General features: G+C 41.6%; 2 protein-coding genes across 2 annotated transcripts in view; one reads left to right on the top strand and one right to left on the bottom strand.

Annotated features, from left to right (window-relative positions):
• RSF1 (remodeling and spacing factor 1) overlaps nucleotides 1-26352 on the bottom strand; it is a 30090-nt gene extending 3738 nt beyond the window's left edge. The window contains exons 1-12 of the mRNA XM_072401324.1: nucleotides 25956-26352; nucleotides 15811-15902; nucleotides 14520-14612; nucleotides 12515-12720; nucleotides 11304-11446; nucleotides 7925-9810; nucleotides 7451-7654; nucleotides 6787-6891; nucleotides 5925-6004; nucleotides 2886-2940; nucleotides 2450-2556; nucleotides 1130-1197 (exon numbers count right to left, since the gene is read on the bottom strand). Of these exons, the coding sequence (XP_072257425.1) occupies nucleotides 1130-1197; nucleotides 2450-2556; nucleotides 2886-2940; nucleotides 5925-6004; nucleotides 6787-6891; nucleotides 7451-7654; nucleotides 7925-9810; nucleotides 11304-11446; nucleotides 12515-12720; nucleotides 14520-14612; nucleotides 15811-15902; nucleotides 25956-26139 (3223 nt within the window). The 5' untranslated portion in view covers nucleotides 26140-26352. The remainder of the gene's footprint in view (nucleotides 1-1129; nucleotides 1198-2449; nucleotides 2557-2885; nucleotides 2941-5924; nucleotides 6005-6786; nucleotides 6892-7450; nucleotides 7655-7924; nucleotides 9811-11303; nucleotides 11447-12514; nucleotides 12721-14519; nucleotides 14613-15810; nucleotides 15903-25955) is intronic.
• A 348-nt stretch (nucleotides 26353-26700) lies between these two features.
• Nucleotides 26701-27857, top strand: part of AAMDC (adipogenesis associated Mth938 domain containing) — a 15497-nt gene continuing 14340 nt past the window's right edge. The window contains exon 1 of the mRNA XM_072401334.1: nucleotides 26701-26781. The gene's annotated coding sequence lies outside the window, so the exon portion shown is untranslated. The remainder of the gene's footprint in view (nucleotides 26782-27857) is intronic.

Raw genomic sequence — 27857 nt, 5'->3', positions numbered from 1 at the left:
AAGATTATCATACAGCCAATCATGATTGCATGGGGTTGTTTACAAGACTTGCCACATGCTTTTCATGCTTTAAATATGATAAAGGTGGACAAATTTGGATTCCTGTTAAGTTACCAAACACATACTGACAGTGCTAAATTTGTTCTATTATTATTATGAATAATAAACATTATTTATGTAGCACCAACATATTACGCAGCGCTGTACCTTAAATAGGCAATTGACAGGCAGATACAGACTGTGACACAGGAGGAGGAGAGGACCCTGCCCAGAAGAGCTTACAATCTAAGAGGTGGGGGAAGTCTCAGATAGTAGGTGGGAGGATATGGGATGGTGGGAAGTAGTGAGGGTTTAAATGTGGGGAAAGTAGGAGCAAGCCGAATAGGACGAGGAAGGCGATTCCAGAGATTCGGGGCAGCTCTAGAAAAGTCTTAGAGCCGTGTGTGTGATGAGGTTATGAGTGAGGAAGGCATAAGTAGGTCACTGGAGCGGAAAGAGCGGCTAGGGGGTATTTTTCTATCAGGTCAGAAAGATAAGTGAGACAAGAACTGTGGAGGGATTTGAAGGCAAAGCACAGGAGATGAATTTGATTCTAAGGTGAAATGGAAGCCAATGAAGGAACTACAAAGAGATGCAGCGGAAGAGGAGCGGAGGGAAGGATGGATGAGTCTGGCTGCAGCATTCATAATAGATTGTAGAGGAGGGAGTCGGGTTAGTGGAATACCAGAGAGGAGGAGGTTACAGTAGTCCAGACGAGAGATAAGAGCGTGCACAAGGAGTTCGGTGGTGTCTCTAGGGACAGGTAGGGGCGGATTTTGGAAATGTGGCACAGGTGAAAGTGACAGGACCTGGAAATGTTCTGAATGTAGGGAGTGAAGGAGAGGGCAGAATCGAAGGTGATGTCAAGACAACGTGCTGGAGGGGAGAATCCATGCAGCTAGATCTAAATTACCTTTTACCATAAACACCGAGGTACAAACTTTAAAGTCATTTGTGGGCACCTAACCAAACCTCTATGACCTTGCTTGCGCTTCCCATTCCAAAACCATTGGCATTATTTTACAATGTCCCCCCAACACTCTTTTGGAAAGACCCCTATTCCATGTATTCACATTAAGCAGTTCATTACCTCCTCCGTCAGCATCCCTGACATCATCTTCTATTGCTTCATCGATCGCCTCATCAAATTCATCAAACCTAAAAATCGCAAAAAGTTACAGTTTTATTTACTAGTACATAGTTAAAACATTCTCAACAAACAACTAAATCATCACCAATGAAAATCACACATTTCCTTTATATCATAACAATCATGTCATTACCTCCTGCTCAGTCAGATTTAAAGAATGAAAAAATGATAAAAATATGCTTGTGTTATATTTTTCTGTAATGTTTGCACACAAGCCCTCTAGTCATGTGACATCAGACATATCCCTTTTATGAAAGCTTTGTCTGCATAGCATTGTGGGTTTATCTGAGCTTTGATGAAGACAGACAAAACCAAGGAATATTCTGACACTAAACTCTGAAACTGCTAACTGAATCTGAACAGCTTTGTTCACAGAGAAATTAGTGCAGAGAACACAACCACCATTTCTGACGACAAATGACATTTCAGCTTGAATCAGCTGAATACATTCCAGGAGTGGCTCAACCAAAGACACCAAAGATCTTCAGTTTCCTAAAAGTAAAATTTTCCTAAAAGCTAAAAAAATGTGTCCTGCAAGCATGCTGTAGAGCTGGGGGTGGCAGAACATTGCACTACAAGACTATGGTGACAGGAAAGCTACAGTTCACCTGTCATAGGAGAATGACGTGCTGCACAAGAAAAAAAACTGCTAATCTGTACAAAGATATCTCGGTAATTGAACCCTGACCCCGAGCCTGAACTGACTTGGCCACCCAGCACTGCTCACCTCAGACCTGCCTCCCGCCCTCTCTGCCTCCCTCCTCACTGTTACACAGCCGTCTCAACAGGAAAGTGTCCTGAAGTGAAGGATGCAAAGTTCCTGGTGTTGCCCGACTAAAGACATCCCCAACATCCCTAAATACGTACAGCAGGGAATGGTAAGGCAGGGCTCCACGATCGACTCGCGTTGCCTTTGCAATCAACCAGTAGATCGCAATCAAAATGTTGGGCACCCATGCTGTAGAGAATGAATGTGTGTGTTGAGGCACTGGTATCCGTGAAGAGGTCCAATATTCATCAGAGCTCTCCAATCAATCCTGACTTAGAAAACCTGTATCAGACCTCAGCAGAAATATCACTGCTTCCACACACAGAGTAAAAGTCCTTCTTCATAGCATGCTGGCAAGAGACAACCTTTTTAATCAAACTGTGTTTTGGAAAAAAAGAAATTACCTGAAACGCCTTTTGTTTTTACTTAGAAGTTCTGTTTGCTTCAATCCTTACACATATTCTCTTTCCAATATGCGCCACATGCCTCACCTATAACTGATGAATTTTCTGTTCCTGGCTGACCGCCTTTCCAAAGGTTTAGACTTTTTCTTCTTTTTTTCTTCTTTTTCTTGAACTTCTGGCACTTCTTCTGGTTCCTACAAAGATAAAAAAACATGTCCTCCTTACTGCAAGTGTCACCATATCAGGTCTAATGTGAACCCAACCAAAACATTTAGGTAACAATTTAGCTAAATGGTAAGCCCTTTGTAGTGAAGCCCCTTAGATGGCACATAGGTTAAAATAACTACAGATGCAAAAGGTAACAGAATTGAAAAAGTGCATATATCCACAATTTACAAACTTAGGGTGTTTCCAATAAAAAAAAAAAAAAAATATATAAAATAAAGTAGTAACAGTAATGAGGATACTTTAGATAAATTTTAGTTCCAAAGAGGTTCACATTGGAATTGTGCATCAAACTTACTTGTGTAGGGATGATGTTTTCAATACTGATTCCAACGTAAACCAAACGTTCCTTCCTGCAAATGGACAATACACCCAATGAGTACATATAAAACAGTATATGGTATGGCAGAGAAGATTTCAGAGGCAACAACATTTATATTAGTAAACCTGGACTGCTTGTGACTCTGCACCATGCTCATACAGTCCAAAGAGCTTTATAAAAGGACCATCTGTCTAAATATAAATATCTGAATGGTAAACAGCAGCAGCATTTTACATATACATGTGCAAAAGGTGGGGAAAATTCACTTGCAGAAGTATTCTTATTTTTATTTAAAAGAATTACTAGGTTATCATCTCTAAATGGATGGGAGAAATCAGCTTATTATGAGTCTTCCAATATAATGCCAGTTCATGAAATTTACAGAATTGTAAGCTCTTCGGGGCAGGGTCCGCTCCTCCTCCTGTGTCACTGTCTGTATCTGTCTGTCATTTGGAACCCCTATGTACAGTGCTGCATAATATGTTGGTGCTATATAAATCCTGTTTATTAATAATAATTATAATAATATATAGAGGGAATTTATTTTGTAAAAAATGCTTTGCACTGCCTGTTTGGCTTACCATAAGATAATTTACAAATAACACTGGGGAACAGTTCTGAACAAATTTTTTGTTGACTTCAATTTTTAAGCTTATTTACACTAGAAGAAGAAGGTATGCCAATTCTGAAAGTTCACTTTGTTTTCTTCTATCACATCAGGTTTTTTCTCTACGGCTTATATACTGTAGCGTGGATTAGTATAGGCTGTTCATTTACACCCAAGACAGTGTGGTCAGAGGTTGTGGGCTGCTCTACATAGTGAATAAGCAAAATGTATTTTTCTACTTATTTCCGTTCTTTCAGATCATGTCTGGGTCTCCTGTTTCTCGTCCTAAGTGCCTAAACAACCCTGATTCATTTTGTTATATCTGTGGCAGTTTCACCATTCCCAGTCAAAGGGTGAATATCAGCACATTTGTAGAGCAAGCCTATTTGGCATATTTCAAAGTTAAACTTGGTGATCAAGATAAGTCTTGGGCCCCTCATAAGGTGTGCAGTGTTTTGAGGGTTTAAGGATGTGGACAAAGGAACACATGATAAGATGCCATTTGGTATACCTATAGTTTGGCGAGAGCCAGGAGATCATTTCAGTCACTGTTACTTTTGTGTAGTGAAAACTTCTGGATATAACAAGAAAAATAAATGTAACATAAGAGTATCCTAGTCTACCATCGGCTATACGCCCAGTGGCCCATGAAATCCCAGTGCCGGTTTTCCTTACACTACCCTCTCTTGAAGAACATGATTATGCTGATGGTGACAACAATGAAATTGAAGAGAATCAGCACGAGTTGAGTGATTTGGCATGTTTTTTGGGATTATGATTATAAGGCTTCAGAACTCCTAGCATCAAGACTACTTAATTGAAAAAGGAACAAAGGTATCTTACTTTCGAACCAGAGAAATTGCATTTTTGCATTACTTTAGAACGGACAGTGGCTTTGTGTATTGCCATAACACCTGGTTTAATGGAGGAATTGGGAATTCCAATCAATACCTCAACTGAATGGCGACTATTCATTGATAGCTCAAAGCGGAGCCTAAAGTGTGTCCTACTGCACAATGGCAATATATTTGGGTCAGTCCCAATTGGCCATTCAGTTTCTCTTTGGGAAGAATATGCAGACATATGCAGTCATTGAACTGTCACCAACACAATTGGGTCATCCGTGTTGACCTTAAAATGGAATGCTTCCTTCTTGGTCAGTAATGCGGATACACCAAGTATCCCGGGTATCTGTGCATGTGGGACAGAAGAGCTCGTGAGAGGCATTGGGTAGAAAGGAATTGGCTTCCAAGATCTGCCCTAAAACCAGGTGATCCAAACATGCTACATGAGCCACTTGTTCATAGAAAGAATATTATATTCCCGCCTCTGCACATGAAACTGGGTCTGATGAAGCATTTCGTTAAAGCTTTGCCAGCTGAAGGAGAATGTTTCAAGTTCCTCATTTTGGCATTTCCTAGCCTGTCATTTGAAAAAATAATGGCCAGTGTGTTTGATGGTCCACAGATTTGGCAGCTCATCAAAGATGAACATTTCATCAGAAGTCGAAAAAAATGCTTGGTTATTATTCAAAGCCATTGTCAACTTTCTTGGAAACACACGAGCAAATAATTACACAGAAATTGTCCAGAAACTCTTGGAGAGCTACAAAATGCTTGGTTGCACAAATAGCATCAAGGTGCATTTTCTGCATAGCCATCTTTCTAACTTCCCGGTAAACCTTGGTGCAGTCAGTGATGAGCAAGGTGAACGATTCCACTAAGATTTGAACGTCATGGAAGGANGGTATCAGGGTAGATGGGATGTACATATGATGGCTGACTATTGTTGGAGCATCCGGCGGGATTGTCCTAACACTGAACACTCCAGTAAAAGCTATAAGCCTAAGTTTTTACCCTAACCTCTTACCCAAATAATTTTCAAATGTTTTACTGTAAAAAAAATTCAGTAGAGTAACAATAAATCCTTTGTATGAACAAAAGAAATTCAACTAAACAGTACACCTATGTATGTAAAATTTGTATGTTTTTTGACAAAAATGGAGGGTACCCTGTATCGTAAAAACTGGATTGGATAGCAAAAAACTGGGGTAATTTCTGGATTCACCTCCCAAAAATTAAAACAAAACAAGTGTGAGATCTAACGTAACAAAAACTGCGTTCCTCAGTGTAATGTCTCCCAATTCCTTGGCCCATATAATTATTCTAGCAGACTTTGTACTAAAGTAAGGTCATCTGTATACAGGTAGAGCAGATAGCAGCCATGATGCATGGTTCTATCATATCCTCTTTAGGGAGATATCCTTTTCCTATAAAATAAACTGATCTGGAAAATCCAAAATGCTTTTCATTAAGAAGCTTCCTTCTTTGAAGCTGATCTTTTCTTCATGACCAATGACCAGTTAAACAGAGGCACATATAGTGATGTGTAGTTATTAAGTATATTACCTTCTCTCTGCCCGTTCTTTCTTCTTCAGTACCACGTCTAAATTCTGTAACTGCTCCTCCAGTTTTTCACAAAGTAATTTCTGTTCAAGAAATAAATCAAAAATCATTACACTCTGCATCCTGTGTACATACAGGAAATCTGGTAAGATGCATACATAATGTGCTCTTAAGTAGGTCACCAGCAGATGCCCAAGAATTAAATGCCCTAAATACCATCCTGCCCCCTTTGCTCTGCCCTCTTCCGTTAGAGAAAGTAAACAGGTTCACATCCTGCCAGATTTTCAGTTCTGCACACATTCTGGGAAATGTCTCTTTGCATGGCAGCAGACACTGGACATTTATCGATTGCTGCCAGTTAGAGTTCATTGATAAGGTATTCCAAATTTACATTATGGCAGCTAACTGGCCTGATCCAGACCAATTGTAAGGCACTTGAACAGAACTTAAGTTTTAATAATTCTTAAAACACTCTACCAATTTTGAATAGTGGTGCTTATTTGGTGTTTATGTGTATATTGCATGTTCCTGACTATATCTATAAGAATCTAAAAGCTTGCAAACTGCTTCCTGTAATTCCCTTTCACTTTTAAACTTACTGATTTGTGCAGACATTTTTTGTTGCACCTCTGAGTGAGAGACAGGAAGAAGCCTGTAGTAGCGTGTTTGGAACATCCTGTGACACAAACAGAAGTTCTCAGGTCACCAAAGGTGGAACTGGGCACTATAGTAGTGTCTGGACAAAAAATGGTGCATGGAGCAGTCAAGAATACATTTCCTGGGTGCCTATAAAGGCTATTTGAAATTTATACTGTAGTGAACTTGAAATTTGAGTATTCCACACAAATCATTCTCAGATACTTACATGTTGGCAAGGAGGACAAAACCACTCTCCATCAGGGATTATCATGAGGGGTGGCCGGAGACAAGCCGTATGGTACCCACTGTCACAGGAATCGCACAGCAAAATCTGTAAATAGAAATCACTGAGAGAAATCATTGGCACTACTAGCCAGATCACAGAGAAGGCTGTTTGCATTCTACAGATTTTGGAAACTACATCGGCTCTTTACCCTCCATGGACCCTAAGGTTAGTGACAGCACAGATTTTAGTGTTCTGATTAAACTTGATATCACCAGATATTTTTCTGTACTTGCAGCATTTTTACGAAACAAAACATTAGGAAAAGGTTAAAAGACACACTTAAGCTGTTTTTTGTTGCCCCGACACACCTTAATGTGTTTCTCATATCTGCCTTAAAAATTTACCTTGAAATTTTTAAAATAATTTGAGCCTACAGTCTTGTGTAAAAATCCAATCAGTCCTGTATTCTAAATATTCTTTACTTTATGGTATAGGGAAAGGAGTTATTAAACAGGATTTATATAGCGCCAAAATATTACACAGCGCTGTACAATAAATAGGGGTTGCAAATGACAGACAGATACAGTGACACAGGAGGAGGACAGGACCCAGCTCTGAAGAGCTTACAATCTAGGAGAGGAATTATGCATTGTGCAGTACTTACTAACTCAGGGTGGTTGGGAAGTCCACATTTCTTACAGGGTTCATCGTCTTCCCCTGGTACACCCTCTTGCTTTTCCCCATCTTCGGATTCCTCCTCCGAATCTTCCTCACTGTCTGACTCCGACTCCTCTTCCTCACTTGACGATTTACGTTTGCGTCGTGATCTGGAGTTGGTCCACCGCGCCCTTCGCTTTTGTTTTGGCTTCTGTAAATGTTATAAAGAGGGAAAACTTTGTATAGAGACCTCTCTCGTCCTATGTCAAATGTTTAGCATGTAGAATAAAAAAAAATATATATTATATAAAGTTTCTTGCTAATCAAAGGATGCATAAATGTTAAATACAGGCAGATCTGTATGATCAATGCTATGCAGGCAAATCTGTACATCTGTATATTAATTACATACATATATGAAAGGGGGGAAAAATAAAACACTTTACCAAAAACTATTGGAAATATTTTCTCGACTGTTTACCTGTTTTACTTTCTGGCATGGCTCCTTTTCTGATTTCTTCTCCTCCCTGTCTGGTTTTGCTGGCGCAGGCCTTTCTTCATCATCACTATGCTTTTTCTCAGGCTTGCGTTCTTTAACATCAGCTATTTTTGTGGTTGGCCTTGAGATTCTGGGCGATCGTCTGAGCCTCCTCCCGATACTTTCCTCATTTTCAGCATCCTGCGCATCATCCAAAGGCACGCTCTCCACAGGAAGCTCCGGCCTCCTCTTCTTATTGGAGATGCGGATTGTCAACTTGATGCCGTCCTTCTGCCTCTCAGATGTCATCTCTTTGCTTTCCGATCCGCTGTTGTCTTCTTCTGTCACAGGGTCTAACTTATGTTTATTTCTGGAAAGTAAACGCGGCTTTTCTGGGATTTTGTCCTTATCGACACTCTTATCATCCTCTGACTCTTTAGACTCACAAGTCACACTGGTGTCATCACTTTCCTTTGTGGGTGGCTTTTCCCTCCGTTTGCTCCGCAAACTAAATGTCTTCTTTTCAGTTTTAAATAGTTCTTTCCCTTGTTTTTCCTCAACTTTATCAGTAGAAGACACCAGCTCAGATTCTTCCTCGCCTTTTTCTTTACTTTCTGTGGACTTCTCTTCAGAAATCTTTGCTGTTGTAGATGATTTTTTAGATGAAGCCAATTTAGATTTTGCAATCGCGCTTTCTTTTGCTTTTGTATCGTCCGTCTTGGATTCAGCCTCTTCTTTACCATCGTCAGTATCTTGTTTTTGTTTGCACGATTTCTGGTCCTCTTCGGTAGAACATGGCTTCTCATCTTGAGATATCTTCTTCACATCGGGGCAGTCTGAAGTGGACACTATAACAGGTTTCTTTGGAACCTCTTTTACAGACTCTGAATGCTCAGTGTCCTTTTTACAGTCTTTCTCGGTCTCAGCTGACTTTTCTTTTTCTACACACGAAGCCAATTCTTTTTTCTCTTCATCTCCTTTGGAGTCCACTATGAATTTGTGAGTTTCAGAATCAGCTGGACCTTCCTTTAAGGAGGTCTTTGGAGAAGATTCCTCCAATGAAGGAGTGATGAGATCTTTGCCAAGGTCCTTTGTGTTTTTTTCTAAATTCTCAAGGATTCTAGGTTTGCCATTCTCTTTAAGTTCATGCAAACTTTTGATGACACTGGAAGTCCTTTTCTCAGCTATGCCATTTTCTTCCTTCGTTGTGCTGATTATTGTTTCTCTTTGGGTGGCGTTACTGTTCTCCACATGGTCTAACTTTGCTTTGTGTGATTTGTCACTGTTTAGTTCACCATTCACTAACTGCTTCCCTTCAGAAACTGTAGCGGGAGCCACGGAAGTCTTTGTGCTATCGTCATCTATTTTCTCTTCCTCTTTTTGAAGCAGCTCTTTTGTAGGTGTTTTGGACTTACACAACGACGTTTTAACTGGTCCATCAAAGTCATCGGTAAGTTTGAGTTCCCGTTTTTTCAAGGGGATCTTGGCCTGTTGGTCATTTTTCATTTTCTCTGAACCCTCAATGGGTTTTTCAACGTGGTCATCAGTTCGCTTGACGATTACAGAAATTTCTGAGTGTTCGGGCTCTTGTGTAGAAGGGATCTTTTCGGCAGGCCCTTTCAATTCCTTCAGGTCTTTCGCTTCTGCCTTTTCATTTTTTATATCGGTTTTCACAGGCTTTACGTTTTCCTTGAAGGAGTCACTTTCTTCTTTGGTAGCCTTTATCTCTTTTACATCAGGAGGTTCTGTTTTTATTTCACCAATTGTTTTTAAGGGCTCTTTATCACCAGACTTACAGGTGTCACCGTTTTCTGCTGGACAAGTGCTTGTTTTATCTGCTGGTTCTAGCTTCTCTTTGATTCCTTCCTTTGTCTCATCTTCTGACTTCTCTGCAAGTCATGAACATAAAGATAAGTTAACATGAAAAAGATATCAAAGAACCACCAAAGAATATATGATATGACTGGATAGATATGACATTGTAAGGCAAAAGCTAATACTTTTTGGAGTTTTGGAGAAGAGAATAGTTACAACCAGGCTGTGCCAAATTGGGGGAATTTTCCTTCACTATTTCTTAAGATACAACATAAAATAAGATTCCAGCAGAAATTTCTGTTTTATTCCTGTTTCAGAAACAACTTATGAGGACAGAGGGTGAATCTCCTCGGCTAAAAAAGAAGCGCCATTAAATCTGACCGAGGTTTTATTATTATTATTATTATTAATAAACAGTATTTATATAGCGCCAACATATTACGCAGCGCTCTACATTAAATAGAGGTTTCAAATGACAGACAGATACAGACAGTGACACAGGAGGAGGAGAGACCCTGCCCTGAAGAGCTTACAATCTATGAGGTGGGGTAGTATCATACAATAGGAGAGGCTCTAACTCTAACTTAAAATATATTTGCCTTTTGTGTGTCATGAACACCATTCATACTATGGCCCCTTCACCTACTTCTGTCCAGTTGTTCCCATAGTACACACAATAGTGAATTGCAAAATTTTATACTGTAAAAAAGAAAACCACTACTGCAAACCTTCAAAGAAGTGTCAATCACTGAGGTATTGTAAAACTAACCCTTTTTTTTATTATTTTCAAAATTCATACTAATTTCAGTGTTGAACCCAGACATTTTTTTAACCTGGATGGGAAGAAATTGAAGGGGAATGGCAGCCCCTGTATTGTGACCAAACTCTTCAGTAATCACCCAAAAAGAGCCGGGTGGTTACTGAAAAGTGGCGGGTGGTGCACCCAGCTAAAAGGGTCTGGGGAGAACATTTCAATAGTAAATGAAAGGCATCTGCCATCTGTAAAGCCATCTTGGCCTTCTTTGCCATTACTGATCGCATTGCGCTTGTGTGCCAATAAAACCACCAAGAGAAATTTCAAGGAAAAAAATCAATTCTTCACTGTATACAAAACGAATGCCCATGTTATACGAAGGGCTAAAATGGCTGCCCATGTTTTCTTTGGGACATTCTATTTTTTTAACTGCATGTTTCTGGACTGTGGGAGGAAACTGGAGCACCCGAAGGCAAACCCATGCAAACACAGAGAGAACCTGAAAACTCCATGCAGATAATGTGCTGGCTGAGAATCACACCTGGGACCCAGCGCTGCAAAGGCCAGTGTGCTAACCACTGAGCCATCATGCTCTGCCGGTAGAAACGTAAATAACATGCATGTTAAATATGCACATTATGTGAAGATTTATAAATGGTCTGGTGACAAGGTCTCTTAAGTTAAGAATAGAACTTAAGCAACAAAATGTAAAAGAACCCAATGCCAATCAACCAGTGTGCCGTTTTGTGGATTGATACCTGCACCAATTATTGAAAAAAACCATAAATGTAACACAATGTAACAACATCCTACCTCCACTCTCTTTTTTCAGCTCCTCATCCTCTGGATTTGGATTCTCTTGAGATGAATTATCTTGGGGCTCAGATTTCTTCAGTAAAGCTGGGTCTATTTGTGCTTTTAAAAGTTCCAGAGTTTCTGCCAGTTCATTTCTGCTCCTGTAGCAAAAGATATTTTTCATTAGTATTTTTCCTGCATCATTTACAAAGTAAAACCACCAGTTTATTAGAGACTTTTAGGGAACTCAGGAATAAGTGTTTGGTTTCTTAAAAGACCAATAACCATAAGGAAGTTGTAAAATGAATAGATGCCTGGAGACTTCCAGGATATTACAAGCTGAGGACATAACCTATGAAACCTCCTCCAGGACAGGACAAAGGATCCATCACTGGCTTTGCCTACAAAATTCCTGCAACTGAGCTTTTCTGCAATACTGACTTGCTTTGATTTGTTCCATATTGTGTCGTTGTGCTTGGATGGTCATCTTGAAGCTTTGCCTTCTAATGCCACAGCTGACCCTGATGACCGATAGTTGGTAAAGGAATAATTATCCCCTAGATTGTAAGCTCTTTGAGGCAGGGTCCTCTCCTCCTCCTGTGTCACTGTCTGTATCTTTCTGTCATTTGCAATCCCTATTTAATGTACAGCACTGCGTAATATGTTGGTGCTCTCTAAATCCTGTTTAAATAATAATGCAGCCAAAAAAAAAAAAAAAGCTTACACAGCACAGATTCACAGAATGAATGACAGACACAGGGATCCTTGCATTGCAGATGCTCAGGTACAGCTTCCCATCCAGCGAGGAGAATAGTGATCAAACCGAATGTGGTGAGAACGGATATGCCTTGGCACAAAAAGTGAACTGCTATTTTTAAAGAATTTAAAATGATAAACAGTTAGAGGGGCTGGACTCGGGTCCACTCAATCTACTCGTTTGAAAATAATCATCACAACCAGTTAAACTCTTTGGGCATCTAACTTACACATCTCCCTATTATTTCCCTAGCTTCATCAGAATCATTACTTTGAATGTTACAGGAAACAACTGAATGCCTATTCAGATCAGTAACGCAAAGAGCAATCTGAACATGCAAAGTGTAATAAACCACAACAATAGAATGTAAAATTATTGTAGCGAGTTTAGAGATTATATCTAAGTGATTACTGAACACTTTTAACTGAATATAACATACTATTACAAAAGTAGAGCCACACTCAAAGACAACCTGACTATGCATTTCCATGAAGTTCCGTCCTGATCATCTTGTTCCTCGATGTACACACGGACGTTGTGGTCCTGATCCAGTTGGTACCAGTACATTAAACCATCCTTATCTCTCCCAATTGGCTGGACCCGCATCAAATCGGCATCCTCTTCATTAATGGCATTCTTAAACTTCAGATTGTCATCAAACTGACATTCACACAAGTGCTAAAATAAAAAAAATAATGGTCAGTGTTTTTTATTTTTTTTTCTTAAACCAGCATGGTGGTTCAGCTCTTTAGCATAAGAATGCAATGTGTCTATGCATAGCACTATTGGGCACTCTACTAATAGACACAGAGGTTTATACTTTGCACCCCCCCACCTCTATGTTTCTTATGTATTGCTGCTTGTTAACATCTTTAGTATATATTAGCACTTTTGTTGTTAACCTTGGTTACTACTGGCATCCACCTACCCAACTATTTATGTCGTTTTTTTTTTTTGTGTTGACACAACAAGGAAATGGCGTTATTTAGCCCTTTTCAGAGTTATATATTGTGTGTAATTTTCCTGGTATTCGGCACCCTCCTCTGATATTTCGATCAGTTTATAAAATTTGCTTGATCATATTCAATTTTAAAAGACCAACGCTCGTCACTGGACCGGTTTGCAATCTCTAACTTTTTGGGAGCGTATAAACTATAGAAAAGTAACTACAACTGTGGAATCCACTTTGTGCTGCAATATATATACTTTATATGCACAACGCAACGTCACATTGGTTACTGTTTAACGTAAATATCAAAAATAAGAAGAGTTCAGTGTTCTCCCCAGACCATATTAGCTGGGCGCACCACCCGGCCCTTTTCAGTAACCATTCAGCAGTTTTTGGGTGGTTACTGAAGAGCTGGGTCACAATACAGGGCCACCCGGTCACCCGCCCACAGCTTTTTCCCACCCAGGATAAAAAAATGCCTGGGTTTACCATTGGAGTAAGTATTTAGTGGGCAGCAGTTTTCTAGTTAGAAATGCCTTGTTGATGCCAGAAGTTGGAAGAGAATGAAGAGACTGGTTTAAGCTGATAGAAAAGCAAAAGTATTTTATATAATGACTTCTAATAACAAACCATCTGTGGAAGAACATCCCTAAATGCCCATCTTTGGAGCAGAAGGGCTACAGCAGCAGGAGACCACAATGGGTGCCACTCGTGTCAGCTAAGAACAGGTACCTGAGGCTACAATTTGCACAGCTCGCCAAAATTGAAAAGATTGGAAAAACGTTGCCTGGTCTGAGGAGTCTTGATTTCTGCTGCTGCACATTCCAATGATACGGTCAAGGACATGTCATGGTTCCATCCTGCCTGGTATCATGGTTCAGCATAGTGGTGCTGTAACAGTGCGGGGGATTTTTTGGCACACTTTGCATCTTTTAGTACTAATCGAGCATGGTTTTAATCCAACAGCCAACCTTAGTATTGTTGATGTCCATGTCCATCCCTTTATACCCAACTCACCTTCTGATGGCTACTCCCAGCAGGATAATGCACCATGTCACAAAGCTCAAATCCTCTCAAAAAGATTTACTAAACATGATAATGAGTTCATTGTACTCATGTGGCCTCCGCAGTCACCGGATTCTAATCAAATATAGTTTCTTCGGGATGTGGAACAAGAGATTCCCATCATGGATGTGCAGCTGACAAATGTGCAATAACTGCTTGATGCCAACATATCAATATATATATCAAAATCAATCAGGAATGATTCCAGCACCTTGATGAATCTATGCCATGACATAGATAGACAAAGGGGTCCAACTTGGTATTAGCAAGATGTACTTAAAAGGTAGCAGGTGAGTGTTTGTATATATATTTTCCAAATTGCGTGTAGTATGAAAATTCTGGGGTCTCAGTTACAATGACATCTGAACAGAAATACAAATCCTTTGGCTGCTTAAACCGTTGCTTTTACTGGGTATTTAGCAGTATTTTTCACAGATTTCTGGGCAATCAATACATGCCTTACCTTTAACAGACCGACTTTACACTCCACGCTCATCTCCAGGTAGCCTTTCTTCTCCATCTCCCAGGCCCAAGTGCTGTTATATTCCTGACATATCTAGAATAGTGACGAGAGGAAAAAAGTGAGTTGCCATAAACTTGTTTCTCAGAAAAGCAGCTTGAACAATATGCTATGAATACAAAAGACGCTTAGACATAATAGCACTTTATATATCACATGCTATTCTATCCAGTGTGCGATTTCCAGTGATTTCTGAGTGGTGTCAGATCAGTCATTAGATTGGTAAAGAACACCTACACCATGTGTAGTCAATCAATCACTGTCAATCAACTCATCTTTTTTTTTTGCATTTTTATTTAACTAGGATACCATTGTAACATTTGTTACAGTGACATTATTCACACTTCTAGATGTGCACTGTAAAAAGTTTCTCAAACTGATTATGTCAACTTATGGTTTATATTAATATTATTAATAAACAGGATTTATACAGACAGTGACACAGGAGAAGAGGACAATGGTTCAAGAGTGATTGCCCAATAAAGTGTTGTTCCAAAAAGTTGCATCGTTATAAATACATATCTCTGTTTGTTGCCATTAAAGCGTACCTAAACTCAAAATTTTTACTTTACATAAAAGGGTAGACAACCCCTTTTGTGTAAAAATGTATTTATTTACAGCAATCAAGACAGAGCGCGGAGCTCCTGTGATACCTACGTCACTCATCTTGGGGGTCTCTGGCTGGTCTTTCTGCGCATGGCTGATCTCGGGAGTCTTTTTTAATGGGAGGAAAAAAAATGCCAATCTCACACGTGAGACACTTTTTCCTCTCTACACGTCACCCGATCTCGCTCCTGTGCAGTGCGGGATTAGGTGACGGGTGAAGAAAAACCTGGAAAGGAGACTGTAAAAGAGAGCGGCGCCTGGCGCTTCATCCACCCTGGGCCGAAGACAGATACTGGGAGGACGTGGGACCCATTTAAAGAAACCTCCCATCAACGGATCTTCAGAATTAAATGTAAGTGTGATTTTTTTGTTTTTACTTTAGTTCGAGAAGCCGAGCAATACTTCACATTTTGCCCCATACTGGGACAAAAAATAAAAATCCAGGTTTTTTTTAATTTGTTCTGGTCATCAGGTGCAACATACCCCTGCACAAATTCAGAACCTAAAGATATTTATATATATATATATATATATATCAATGTGTGAAAACTCAAACAAAATGTAATCATTGACCTATAAAAGAAAACAAACTAACTAAAAAAATGTTACAAATATACTTGCACAGTACCTTGATTAGATACTTCTCCCATCTGTCAAAGGTGACGGACTTCCCGATCTTCCTCATCAGTTTCAAATGAAGTTCAACCAGGGCTCTGGACACTAAAAAGAAAAAAGAAGAGCGAACGATTATTCTTCTGGTCATCGAAAAAGCCGACCCAGCTCTGTACATTATATAGTCTAACAATCAGTAATAATAAAGAGATTCTTGAATTATAAACTCTTTGGGGCAGGGTCCTCTCCTTCTCCTGTGTCTGTATCTGTCATTTGCAACCTCTATTTAACGTACAGTGCTGCGTAATATGTTGGCGCTGTTTATTAATAATATTAATAAAAATACCAATAAAAATCTACCCAATTCAAAACATATCTTCCTAGCCAGATATTTATTTAAGAATTTGGATAAGAAATATGTAATATTTTGCAGCTCACCAGTCCTTAGTTGTAGGGCTACGTAAAAATACATGCTGATCAAAATCAAGTATCACTGCAACCTAATCTGTATCAAATTGGTATTTCATACAGAGATATTTTTTCAACTACAAAACAATTTATGTAATGGCAATAGAGTGGGAGGGGTGTTTGTAGTCCAAGGCCACGTACACACGTCAGATGATTCTCCTCTGTCAATCGCCTCAGGGCTGGTATCGGACAAGAACCTGGTGGGTGTACAGCGCTTGTCTTAACGCCGTGGTGGATTCAGGAACAATCATAATGAAAGTGGAGGGGAGAGAGCGCAGTGGGGTGCGGCTCCGTCATTTCCCTCGTTCCCCTCTCCATAAGGAGCACAGAATGGTGCTGTATGTACAGAGCTCGTTCATGCATCATGCAGTCTTTTGTCCTTGGAAAGGATCGTAAAAGAACATTTTCAATGCCAATTATTGAACGTGTGTACGTAGCCTTAATCATGAGAGCAGCCCAGGGCGATGACACTTTGCCTTCAGATACTGTACAGTGTGAAAGTATTACCATCCTAAGCTGCTCTGCTGATTTGGATGACAACTCTCAATCAGCGGCCTGATGTAATAAAGCTCTCCAAGACTGGAGAAGATAAGACCACCATGATCAACCTGGGTAAATTTGTAAAAATCGTTTCCTATTGCTTGGCAAAGGTTTTCAATCCTTGACCAGATGAATTCCAGGTTTGGTGCATCACCCAGGTTCTCTCATGATACTCTTATCTTCTCCAGGGGAGCAAATCATTTCCATTGTGTTTATGATGGAGCTGTATTGCCACCTAAATCAGAAGAGCAGCCTTGGGTAACAACGTTCACTCATTGTGCTGTATTAGTGGAGAAGAAGTGTCATCACCCTAAGCCAGAACAAAGGATTTCCACTGCAATGATATGAAGAAACACTAAAAACATTGCAGACAATATTAACCCAAAGCAGGAACAACCTTCTTAGATAAAAACAATAAACAAGAATGTTTTGCACTTTGTCATTATGTATTGGAAACTGCTAAAACGTTACTGGTGGACCGATATGGCCCCCCAAGATATTGGGCAGTATTTTCCCCGGGTGAGAAGAAGCTGTAGGCGGTGGCGGCCATTGTATTGTCACCCAACTTTCAAGAAACCAGCCACAAACAGCCGGGTGGTTACTGAAAGTGCTTGGCGAAGCGCCCAGCTAAAGAAGGCTGGGGAGAACATTGTTGGGTAACACTATTTTAGATCAAATCTTACCCAAACCCTTTCTTCTAAGTGCAGAATTTTTTTTTTAAGCTGGGTGGGAAGAAGCTGTAGGCAGGTGGCAGCCCCTGTATTGTGACCCAACCACCGGGCTGTTTTTGGGTGGTTACTGAAAAGTGCCGGGTGGTGCACCCAGCTAAAAGGGGCCTGGGGAGATCACTGAAGCCACACTATCAGTGAATACTTGGAACTTAATATTGGAATCTGTCAACCTGGATGAATGTCTAAACAAGATTTCTGTCCTTGTAGGTTAGGGAACAATAGCTCAGAATTCTTTCAGAACAAACTGGACCAAATCTGCTTTTCCAGGAAGACAAAGTTATCCGTTACTGCGATGACACAACAGAAATCCTCCTGCAGTCCTGGCAATGAGTATTACACAACCACCTTCTCAGTTTCCTCTCGGTCTGTGTAATAAGAGACGCTCTGTACCTACCGGGAGTTTCTCTTAGAGGATGAAGATACTGGAAGAATAAAAAAGATGAACAAATTTTAATGGAGGATGGTCCAACCTCATAGTCTTTGCAGCAGCTAGGGATTGCAAGAACGCAAGGATCTTTCCAACGACAAACAACTGAAAGATGAATGAACGAGCGCTTGTACATACAGCACCATCCTGTTCTATGGAGAGGGTAAAACAATGGAGCGGCACCCCGCTGTGCTCTCTCCTCTTCACTTGTATTGCAGTCGTTTGTCGTTCATGGGTCTGTCTTGACGAATTCAGACAAGCACTGTACACACATCAGATTCTCATCTGATACCAGCCCTGAGCTGATAATCATCTGATGTGTGTATGTATCCTTAGTGTCAGGCGATGGCCCTTCTGAAATAATCCTGCCCAATCGCTCTGGGCATCTTGAGGAAAACTTTGGCTTTTTATTTTTTGTTGCCCTTGTTTATTTTTTATTTTATTTTAATTTTATTTTTGGGTGCCCTTGTTTTGACTCAACATGAAAACAACTGAAATACAGCCGGGTGGTTTCTGAAATGTGCAGAGTGGTTCACCCAGCTAAAGGGGCCTGGGCAGAACACAGAAGATGTTTGGAGATCATCTACAGAAAAAGAAAAGATGGTGGCTTCCTGCGAAGGACAGGTGAGAAACATGGGCTGATGAGAAGAAGCTCCATACTAGTTGATGAACCATTGCCATCACACGAAGGTGAAGAATATTTCAGGAGCTTCACTATGACCAGTAAGGAAGAATACAAATGGTAAGTGAATAAAGCTGAGGAGGGGAGAAATAAAACTTAACCTGTAGCTTTACCGTGCACAGCCAAAGAACAAACCTCTTGTAAACTTTATCTTTACTTAACTTTTTGGGTTATAGTCTTTGTCAAGGTTTTTGGTAATTATGTCCCAAAAGGTGAGATTACTCCCTCCCACATTTCTTCTGGTAACCAAGAAAGAAAAGAAGGTAAAATCTAAAATAATAAAATTGTACCCATGAAAATTTCCACTGGGGACATTTAATCCAAGGACTAAAGTTTAAGAGCTCACTTTAATCGGTTGCTTGATGAACCCATCGGAGTATGGTGGTGGTTCAGATATTTTGTAAATTTGTCAGTCAATTCTCTGCATCGATTAACTGTGTGGTTATTCCATCCAGCATGGTCAATAGATCTAGAAAACCACCGGATTGCAGTTTTTTCGAGATTGGTACCTGAAGAAAGACAAATGTCGAACAGAATTCCCCCCAGAAATCTAGTTAGGATGGGTTGGAAGAAGCTGTGGGTGCATAGTGGGCCCTGTAATCTGACCCAACTTTTCAGCGACCTGCCAGGTGGTTCTTGAAAATTGCCAGGTGGTGCGCCCAGCTGAAAGAGGCCGGGGAGAACATAATGCTTTCCTACCAGATATCAGTGCACAAGGCCATTCAGATGAATAGTTTTTTCACAAATGAACATGAGGGGTAGTACAAATAGCATCGTTATTCACCAGGATAAAATAACCCCACTTTGGGCGATTTCTTCTCTCTTAATGTTATGTCTCTGGGAGAGAAAATGAAGGAAATACAGATACCAAAAAATTACCCGGCAGGTGTTTACTCCTTCCTCTTCCTACACTACTCAACCCAGTTTTGGCCATTTTAAAGTTTAGGCTTGACTCAAGGAATACTGTAAATCAAAAAGACTCAAAGGAAATCTCCCAGTTACAAGGTGAGGAGCAGAGAAGAGGATGGGTTTGTGGTATCATAAAACGATTCCAGCATTCACCCTTCTGGGCTCTTCACTTAAACAGCTCCAGCAATGAGGAGCCAGGGGGAAATCCAAAATAGGTTGAAAGTTCCCTATTGCATGAAGACTGAAGGAGAATACTGCAATCTCAAGCAAATCGACAGCCAGGGGATGCAGTGTATGATGAAAAGCAGGACCTGGATTAAAACGTATTTTCCCTTCCCAACTGGTATGCACCATCCATCCTTTAGAGAAGTAGAGGTAATAATATCAGGTTTTAAAAAAATGTAGTAAATACAAGGAGCAGAGACAGAAAAATTGTCCAAGGTGTTGAAGTGATTTATTCTCTGTGGAACTTCTATTTTCCCCAATAGGAATGGCTCTATTTCAGTCAATAGGAATGCAGCTGAAGCAGGTCAACTGCACTGGCAATGATTTCCAAAGGATCTAAGAAGTGTTTCTTAAGTTGCATTTGCTTATCAAAGCCCAATCATTCACACTGGGATTTTAGCAAGTTATTTCCTGCCAACTATAAGAAGTCCTGTAAGGATTTAGTATCTGGGGAATGCACAGCATGGAGTAGGGGAGCAGACAACTTACAATGACGTATCATTTGCATTATTCCTGATTATAAGTTATAAAGCACAAAAAAGCCGGGGAACCCTCTACTTTCTATCCTCTGTCACTGCTCGGACTAAAACTAAAGGATCAAATGACATCTATGCCCGCTTCAATATACCCCACTGCAACGTTGGTGCCATTATAAGGCCGGGTCTAAAAAGAGCAGAACTTGTCCTGCGATAGCTCACACCTAAAACACAGGCAGCCCAACGGGGATGCCGAATGGTGACAATGAGGTCCTGGGCCAGCTTTATATGATCGTTTTAACACGGGGAACCCTTGAAATAACTTTCAGGTCTTAGGAAACTCCTTTTATAATTACTACATCCACAGCTTTTTGTGGATGTGGGGGTCAATGGGAAGAATTCCTCTTACATTGCTGGCTATTGGGAACCCGGCATCTGGTGATGTCCATGAGTTCAAGACTACAGGCTGTCATTGCCAGCAAAGGGTTTTCAACCAAGTATTAGAAAGGAACATTTTATTTTCAGCTTTTAAATTTGTTCAATTACTTTTCAGACCCTGAAATGAAGTGATTGTGTAATAAAGGCTTTAGTTCCTCACATTTTTATTCAATCTTCTTGTTCATCCCACTAAATTAAAGCTGAAAGTCTGCAGTTCAACTGCATCTGAGTTGTTTCATTTAAATTAATTGTGGTAATGTACAGAACCAAAAATAGAAAAAAAGTTGTCTCTGTCCAAATCTTTATGGACCTAACTGTATCATTGGTGTCACATAGTCTGACCTGAGAGTCACAAACTGCTCGAGGAACTCCTAGCGCCCTCCGGAGGAACCCCGGTTGGGAAACGCTGATTTAGTCAAATCAGTAGATGTAAAATATTATAAAATGTTTTAAAAGGTTACCCAAGACAACAAATATATAATTATTTCTCAACTCTGCTTTTGAGGGAATAAACTACTTGCTGACCACTGTACAGAGTACACTAAGGGAACCCTATCAGACACTTACACCCGAGATCTCAACACAAAGCTGCACTTTACCCCCTTAGGATTCACTTATTTTGGGATCCCACCTGCTGATACTGGAGAGAGACGAGGACACCTCCCTTCCCCTGGAGACAAGTTAGTATTTATCCTTTTAATCAAATCAGTCAGGAACCCGGCTATAAGGCACTGTGGAAAGGCTGCCATTCTTTGATTCCTGGGTTGCACCCGAGCTTCAGAGTAGTAACGGCAGGACTAATGATATATTAGAGAGCTGTACTTTCCATCAGAAGCTCCGCACAAAAGCCAAGTGAAAGATTCTTTGGAGAGTTATCTGCACAGCTCTTGTATGGAGGGAGAATAATCTTAGACTAGGACATGGAGCTAGATATCACAAATAAATTGATTGATTGGTTTTTTCACCATGCAATCTTCAGGCAGATCTATAATATTAATATACAGTATTTATATAGCGCCAACATATTATGCAGCACTGTACAAAGTCCATGGTCATGCCACTAGCTGTCCCACAAAGGAGCTCACAATCTAATGTCCCTACCATACTCATATGTCATTAATACAGTCTATGGACAATTTTAGGGTGGAAGCCAATTAACCTAACTGCATGTTTTTGGAATGTGGAAGGAAACCCACACAGACACAGGGAGAACCTGCAAACTCCATGCAGATAGTGTCCTGGCTGAGATTCCAACCTGAGACCTAGTACTGCAATGGCCAGTGTGCTAACCACTAAGCCACCGTGCTGCCCTATAAGTAGTCATTCGGATATAGAATACAATGAATGCACTGTTCCCTTTCACAATCCCTGAGCATTCATCTCTGCAACCTAGTATGGAAGAAAATCTCCCATCCTATTGTGTGAAATTCCCCCACCTACTAGATTGTAAGCTCTTCGGGGCAGGGTTCTCTCCTCCTATATCACTGTCTGTATTAGTCTGTCATTTGCAATCCCTATTTAATGTACAGCGCTGCGTAATATGTTGGCGCTATATAAATCCTGTTTAATAATAATAATAATAATATTGGTAGCTTTTGATGACCCATTCATGGATCCTTTACTGGTTCTGATACTTTATATCAGAAAACTCAAAATACAGGGGGCTGCCACCCACCTACAATTTCTGCCCACCCAGCTTGGTGGCCAAACCAGTCCCGATCATCACTCGTCATTGTACTGAATAATGATTGCTATAGATGAGCCCTTCATGAAGAAGCCTCATTTAATGTACAGCACTGCGTACTATGTTGGCCCTTTTCAAATCCTGTTTATTAATAATAGGAACTGCACAGCAACCAAACCATCATACGAGGGATTCCAAACTTTATTTTATTGGTAACTGAGGATTTAGGGAAATGGGGGGGGGTGGAAGTAATGATCAGGGGAATAATGGACAAGGCAAGGGATGAAGGAGGTATGGGTAGTGATGGTGAGGAATGGTGATGAAGGAGATATCAGTAATGAGGATGAGGATGGAGAAAATGATGAGAATAGGATAGAGGAAGTCTGGGATTGATGGTCAATGGGGGATGGAGATGTTGGCGGTGATGGTGAATATGGTAAAAGTGAGTGTGAGGATGAGATGGAGGAGGTCTGGGTATTGATGGAGAAGATGATGGCGGTGATAGTGAAGATGAAGAAGGGTAAAACATGGGTTGTGATGAGGAAGATGGGGATGGAGAAGATGTTGGTGGTGATGGTGAGTATGGTAAAAGTGATTGCGAGGATGGGATAGAGGAGGTATGGGCGTATGGATGGTCATTATGGGAATGGAGAAGATAGTGCAAGTTATGGTGAGGATAAAGATGGACGTTATGGCAGCATTGGTGAAAGTGATGGTGAGGATAGAAGGTTTGGGGAGTGATGATGAGCATATATGATGTGAAGCTTTAGAAAGAGGAAGGTATGGGTAACAATGGTCAATATGCTGTTGGGGAGGTTGGGTAGCGATGGGCTGAGATTAAGATGGGAAGGTTGGGTAGCGATGAAGAGAGTAGTGAGGAGTGGGATGAGGATGGCGAAGGCATGAGTAGAGATGGTGAAGATGAAGAAAGGTATGGGTAGTGATGATGAAGTTGAAATAATGGAAAATAGGAACTGATGGAGAAAGTGGTAGAAAAAAATGAAGAAGGGGAAAGGTATGGGCAATGATGGGTATGGAAGTGTTGTGGTCAGGGATGTTGAGGATGGAGGAGGTATGGCTAGTGATAGTCAGGAACAAAGATAGAGGAGGAATGAGTGATGATGGTGAGGATGGGGGTGAAGAAGTGGTGAGGATGGGGAGAAAGGAGAAGTGGTGATGATGAGGATAATGAAGAAGGAATGAGCGATGATGAGGATGAAGAAGAAAGAGAGATGATGAGGATGAAGAAGGAATGAGTAATGATGAGGACGATGAAGAGGGAATAAGTGGTGATGATGAGGATGGGGATAGAGGAGGAATGTATTGAGATGAAGGAGTGATGATGATGATAAAGAAAAAGGAATGAGTGAGGATGGTGAGAATGGGGATAATGAAGAATTGGGTGATGATGGTGGGGATGAAGAAGTAATGGTTAGTGATGATGAGGGTGGAGGAATAATGAGTGATGATGATGAAGAAGAAAAAGTGAGTGATGATGATGATGATGGGGTTGGAGGAAGAATAAGTGATGATGATTAAGTAATGGTTAGTGATGAAGATGATGAGGAAGGAGGAGGAACAAGTGATGAGTATGATTATGGTGAGGATGAAGAAGAAATGATTAGAGATGATGGTGAGGATGGGGATGACGAAATGAGTGATGATGGTGGTGGTGAGAATGAAGAAGACGTAATAGTGATGATGATGGAGTTGGAGGAATAATAAATGATGAAGAAGGAAAATGTTGTGATGATGAAGAAGGAATGAGTGGTGAGGAGGAGGATGGGGATCAAGAAGTAATGGTTAGTGATGATGATGATGATGGGGATGGAGGAAGAATGGATGATGACGACGAAGGAGTGAGTTGTGATAATGATGATGGGGATGGGTATAAAAAAGTAATGGTTAGGAAGATGATGGGAATGATGAAGAAGTAGTAATGGATGATAAAGTATTAGTAATAGATGAGGAAGATGAAGAAGTAGTGATGGATAAGGAGGATGAAGATGGGGATGATGAAGAAGTAGTAATGGATGATGAAGTAGTAATGAGGATGATGATGAAGAAGTATTAATGAGGATGATAATGAAGAAGTATTAATGAGGATGATAATGAAGAAGTTGTAATGGATGATGGGGATGATGTAGTAATGGATGATGGGGGGGGGTGATGAATAAGTAGTAGTGGATGATGGGGATGATGTGATAATGGATGATTGTGGGGATGATGGAGAAGTAGTAATGAATGATGGGGGGATGATGGAGAAGAATTAGTTGATGATGGGTATGATGCAGTAATGGATGATGAGGGTTATGATGGAGAAGTAGTAGTGGTGATTGGGATGATGATGATGGAGTAGTAGATGATGATGATAGAGAAGTAGTAGTGGATGATGGGGATGATGTAGTAGTGGATGATAGAGAAGTAGTAGTGGCTGGTGGGGATGATAGAGAAATAATAGTGGATGAAGTAGTGGATGATGAAGTAGTAGTAGGGGATGATGGGGATAATGAAGTAGTGGTGGATAATAGGGGGGTGATGGAGAAGTAGTAGTGGATGATGGGGATAATGAAGTAGTGGTGGATAATGGAGAAGTAGTAGTGGATGATGAAGTAGTGGATGATGGAAAAGTAGTAGTGGATGATGGAAAAATAGTAGTGGATGATCGAGAAATAGTACTGGATGATGGAGAAGTAGTAGTGGATGATGGGGATGATTAAGTAGTGGATGATGGAGAGGTAGTAGTGGATGATGGGGATAATTAAGTATTGGTGGATAATGGAGAAGTAGTAGTGGATGATGAAGAAGTAGTAGTGGCTGGTGGGGATGATGGAGAAATAATAGTGGATGATATAGTGGATGATGGAGAAGTAGTAATGGATGATGGGGATGATGAAGTAGTGGATGATGGAGAAGTAGTAGTGGATGATGGGGATAATTAAGTAGTAGTGGATGATGAAGTAGTGGATGATGGAGAAGTAGCAGCGGATGATGGAGAAGTAGTAGTGGGTGATGGGGATGATGGAGAAGTAGTAGTGGATGATGGGGATAATGAAGTAGTGGTGGATGGTGGGGATGATAGAGAAGTAGTAGTGGGTGATGGGGGATGATGGAGAAGTAGTAGTGGAGGATAGGGATAATGAAGTAGTGGATGATGGATGAGTGGTAGTGGATGATGAAGTCGTGGATGATGGAGAAGTAGCAGCGGATGATGGAGAAGTAGTAGTGGATGATGGGGGATGATGGAGAAGTAGTAGTGGATGATGGGGATAATGAAGTAGTGGTGGATAATGGGGGATGATGGAGAAGTAGTAGTGGAGGATAGGGATAATGAAGTAGTGGATGATGGATGAGTGGTAGTGGATGATGAGGGATGATGGAGAAGTAGTAGTGGATGATAGAGATGTAGTGGATGATGGAGAAGTAGTAGTAAATGATGGGGGTGATGAAGGGGTCCGGTAGGCTTGGGCAGAGCAGCGATCTCGGGGTGTACACCTCCCGGGAAGTCCCCCCGCTGCTGGCCAGCCCCGGTCCTCTCTCCCTCCTCACCACAACAAGCGCCCCCCGCTCCTCCCCCTCACCTGCTTTGGTCTCCTCAAGCGCCTCTTCCAGCTCCGGGAAGGTCAGCTCGGGGAGGTCCAGCACAGCTCCGTAGCGCTCCAGGAACGAGCAGAGCACGGCGTAATCCGGACATGCTCCCGCCTTACTTGGAGCCGAAGCAGCGAGCACCGGGGAAGCCGGAGCCTCCTCTCCAGCCTCCGCCATCTTGGAGTTTGGGGGAGGGGGTTGGCGGAGGGCGGTCCTGCGGGGAGGAGGGTGCGGGCGCCCCCTAGCAGCGGCACCAGCTCAGTTTCCCGGGGCGCCCAGTGCGCGCGAGCTGCGGTCCGGCGGAAGGGACGACCGGGAGAGGAAGAAAGAAAGCCAATCCTCCGGGTGGCAGCTTACACCTCCCCCTCCTCCTGACTGGAGCCCACCATATCCCACAATGCACCAAGACACGGGCCGCTCTGTCCCCGCCCCTTCCTCTATACGACTACGCCCCTTTAGCATTGTACTGAACACAACAAAGACAGTCACTTTTTTTTTTCTTCCTCAAGTAACTTTATTGCGCTTATATTTCTGGCCTACGCGTTAGGTTCGCCCGGGGGACCCCGCAGCTGTCTGCTCTCGGGGACTCCCGAGCCGCCCTTCCGCTCGCCGAGCCATTCATTCTCCTGACGGGTGACGGAGCGGAGGAAAGTCTGTCAGCTCGTGTTATGTTTGAAGCGCGCCTCTCTCCCGCCTCCCGGACGGGCTCACTGAGGGGCGGGGCGGAATGGCTGACAGCCAATAGGAAGGCAGGGGGGCAGAGGTATAAAAAGCTTGTGTGAGAGGCGCTTTGACGCAGCAGAGCTGTGGGTGGTGAAGGTGAGTGGGACATGGCGGAGCTCGCAGGGTTGTGACGGAAAGAGTTTAGGGGGTTTAGAGATTTTACAGCTCCCGGCCTTTCTGACTGGGATGGTATACATATCAGGGTGAGAGGAGGGGATACAAAATCTTTACATGACCTACATATTGGCTGACATTTACCTCAGCCCTGCCAAGTTACCAAGCAGAGGCTATTTATGGAGTTGTAAGAGCAGCTTCAGCCATGGGAGAATTTATCATACTGTTCAAAAGCCACTAAAATATTTCCAAATACTTGTCTAAGTTCCAAATATTTATTTATTTCACAAAGGTTGGCTATACTTGCTTTTGTTGGTCTTTTTCCATGTTGGGGCAATTTCCCTTTTCTTCCTGTCTAGTAAACTCGATAGGAAGTGAGAGTTTTCCATTCACAACTGGAAGAACTGTCCAACTGAGCCGTAGTAGCTCAGTACCAGCAAACTGCAAGCTGGCACATTGTGTTGTGCTGCACTGACAAGAGTCATGATCAGTACGATTTGGGCACGATCCAGGCAAGGGTCATGATTTGGGCACGAACCGGGCAAGGGATGATTTGGGAGCGTTCGAGGCAAGGGTCATGATTGGGAAGATTTGGGCACAATCCAGGCAAGGGTCATGATCGGGGCGATTTGGGCATGATCTAGGCAAGGGATGATTTGGGAGCGTTCGAGGCAAGGGTAGTGATTGGGACGATTTGGGCACGATCTAGGCAAGGTCATGATCGAGAGGATTTGGGTGCGATCTAGGCATGGGTCATGATCGTAAAGATTTGGACTCGATCCAGACAAGGGTCTTGATCGGAACGATTTGGACTCGATCCAGACAAGGGTCTTGATCGGAACGATTTGGGCTTGATCCAGGCAAGGGTCATGATCGAAACGATTTGGGTGCGATCGAGGCACGGATCTTGATTGAAACAATTTGGGCGAAGTTGATGCAAGGATCATGATTGATTGGGTACGATTCAGACAAGTGTCATCCTTGAGACAATTTGGACACGATTCAGACAAGTGTCATCCTTGAGACAATTTGGACACGATCCAGACAAGGGTCATGAT

This window comes from Pyxicephalus adspersus, chromosome 1 (genome assembly GCF_032062135.1).
Source record: "Pyxicephalus adspersus chromosome 1, UCB_Pads_2.0, whole genome shotgun sequence".
Taxonomy (NCBI): Eukaryota; Metazoa; Chordata; class Amphibia; order Anura; family Pyxicephalidae; genus Pyxicephalus; species Pyxicephalus adspersus.
The sequence above is the reverse complement of the archived record's forward strand: the minus strand, read 5'-3'. Positions and strand labels throughout refer to the sequence as shown.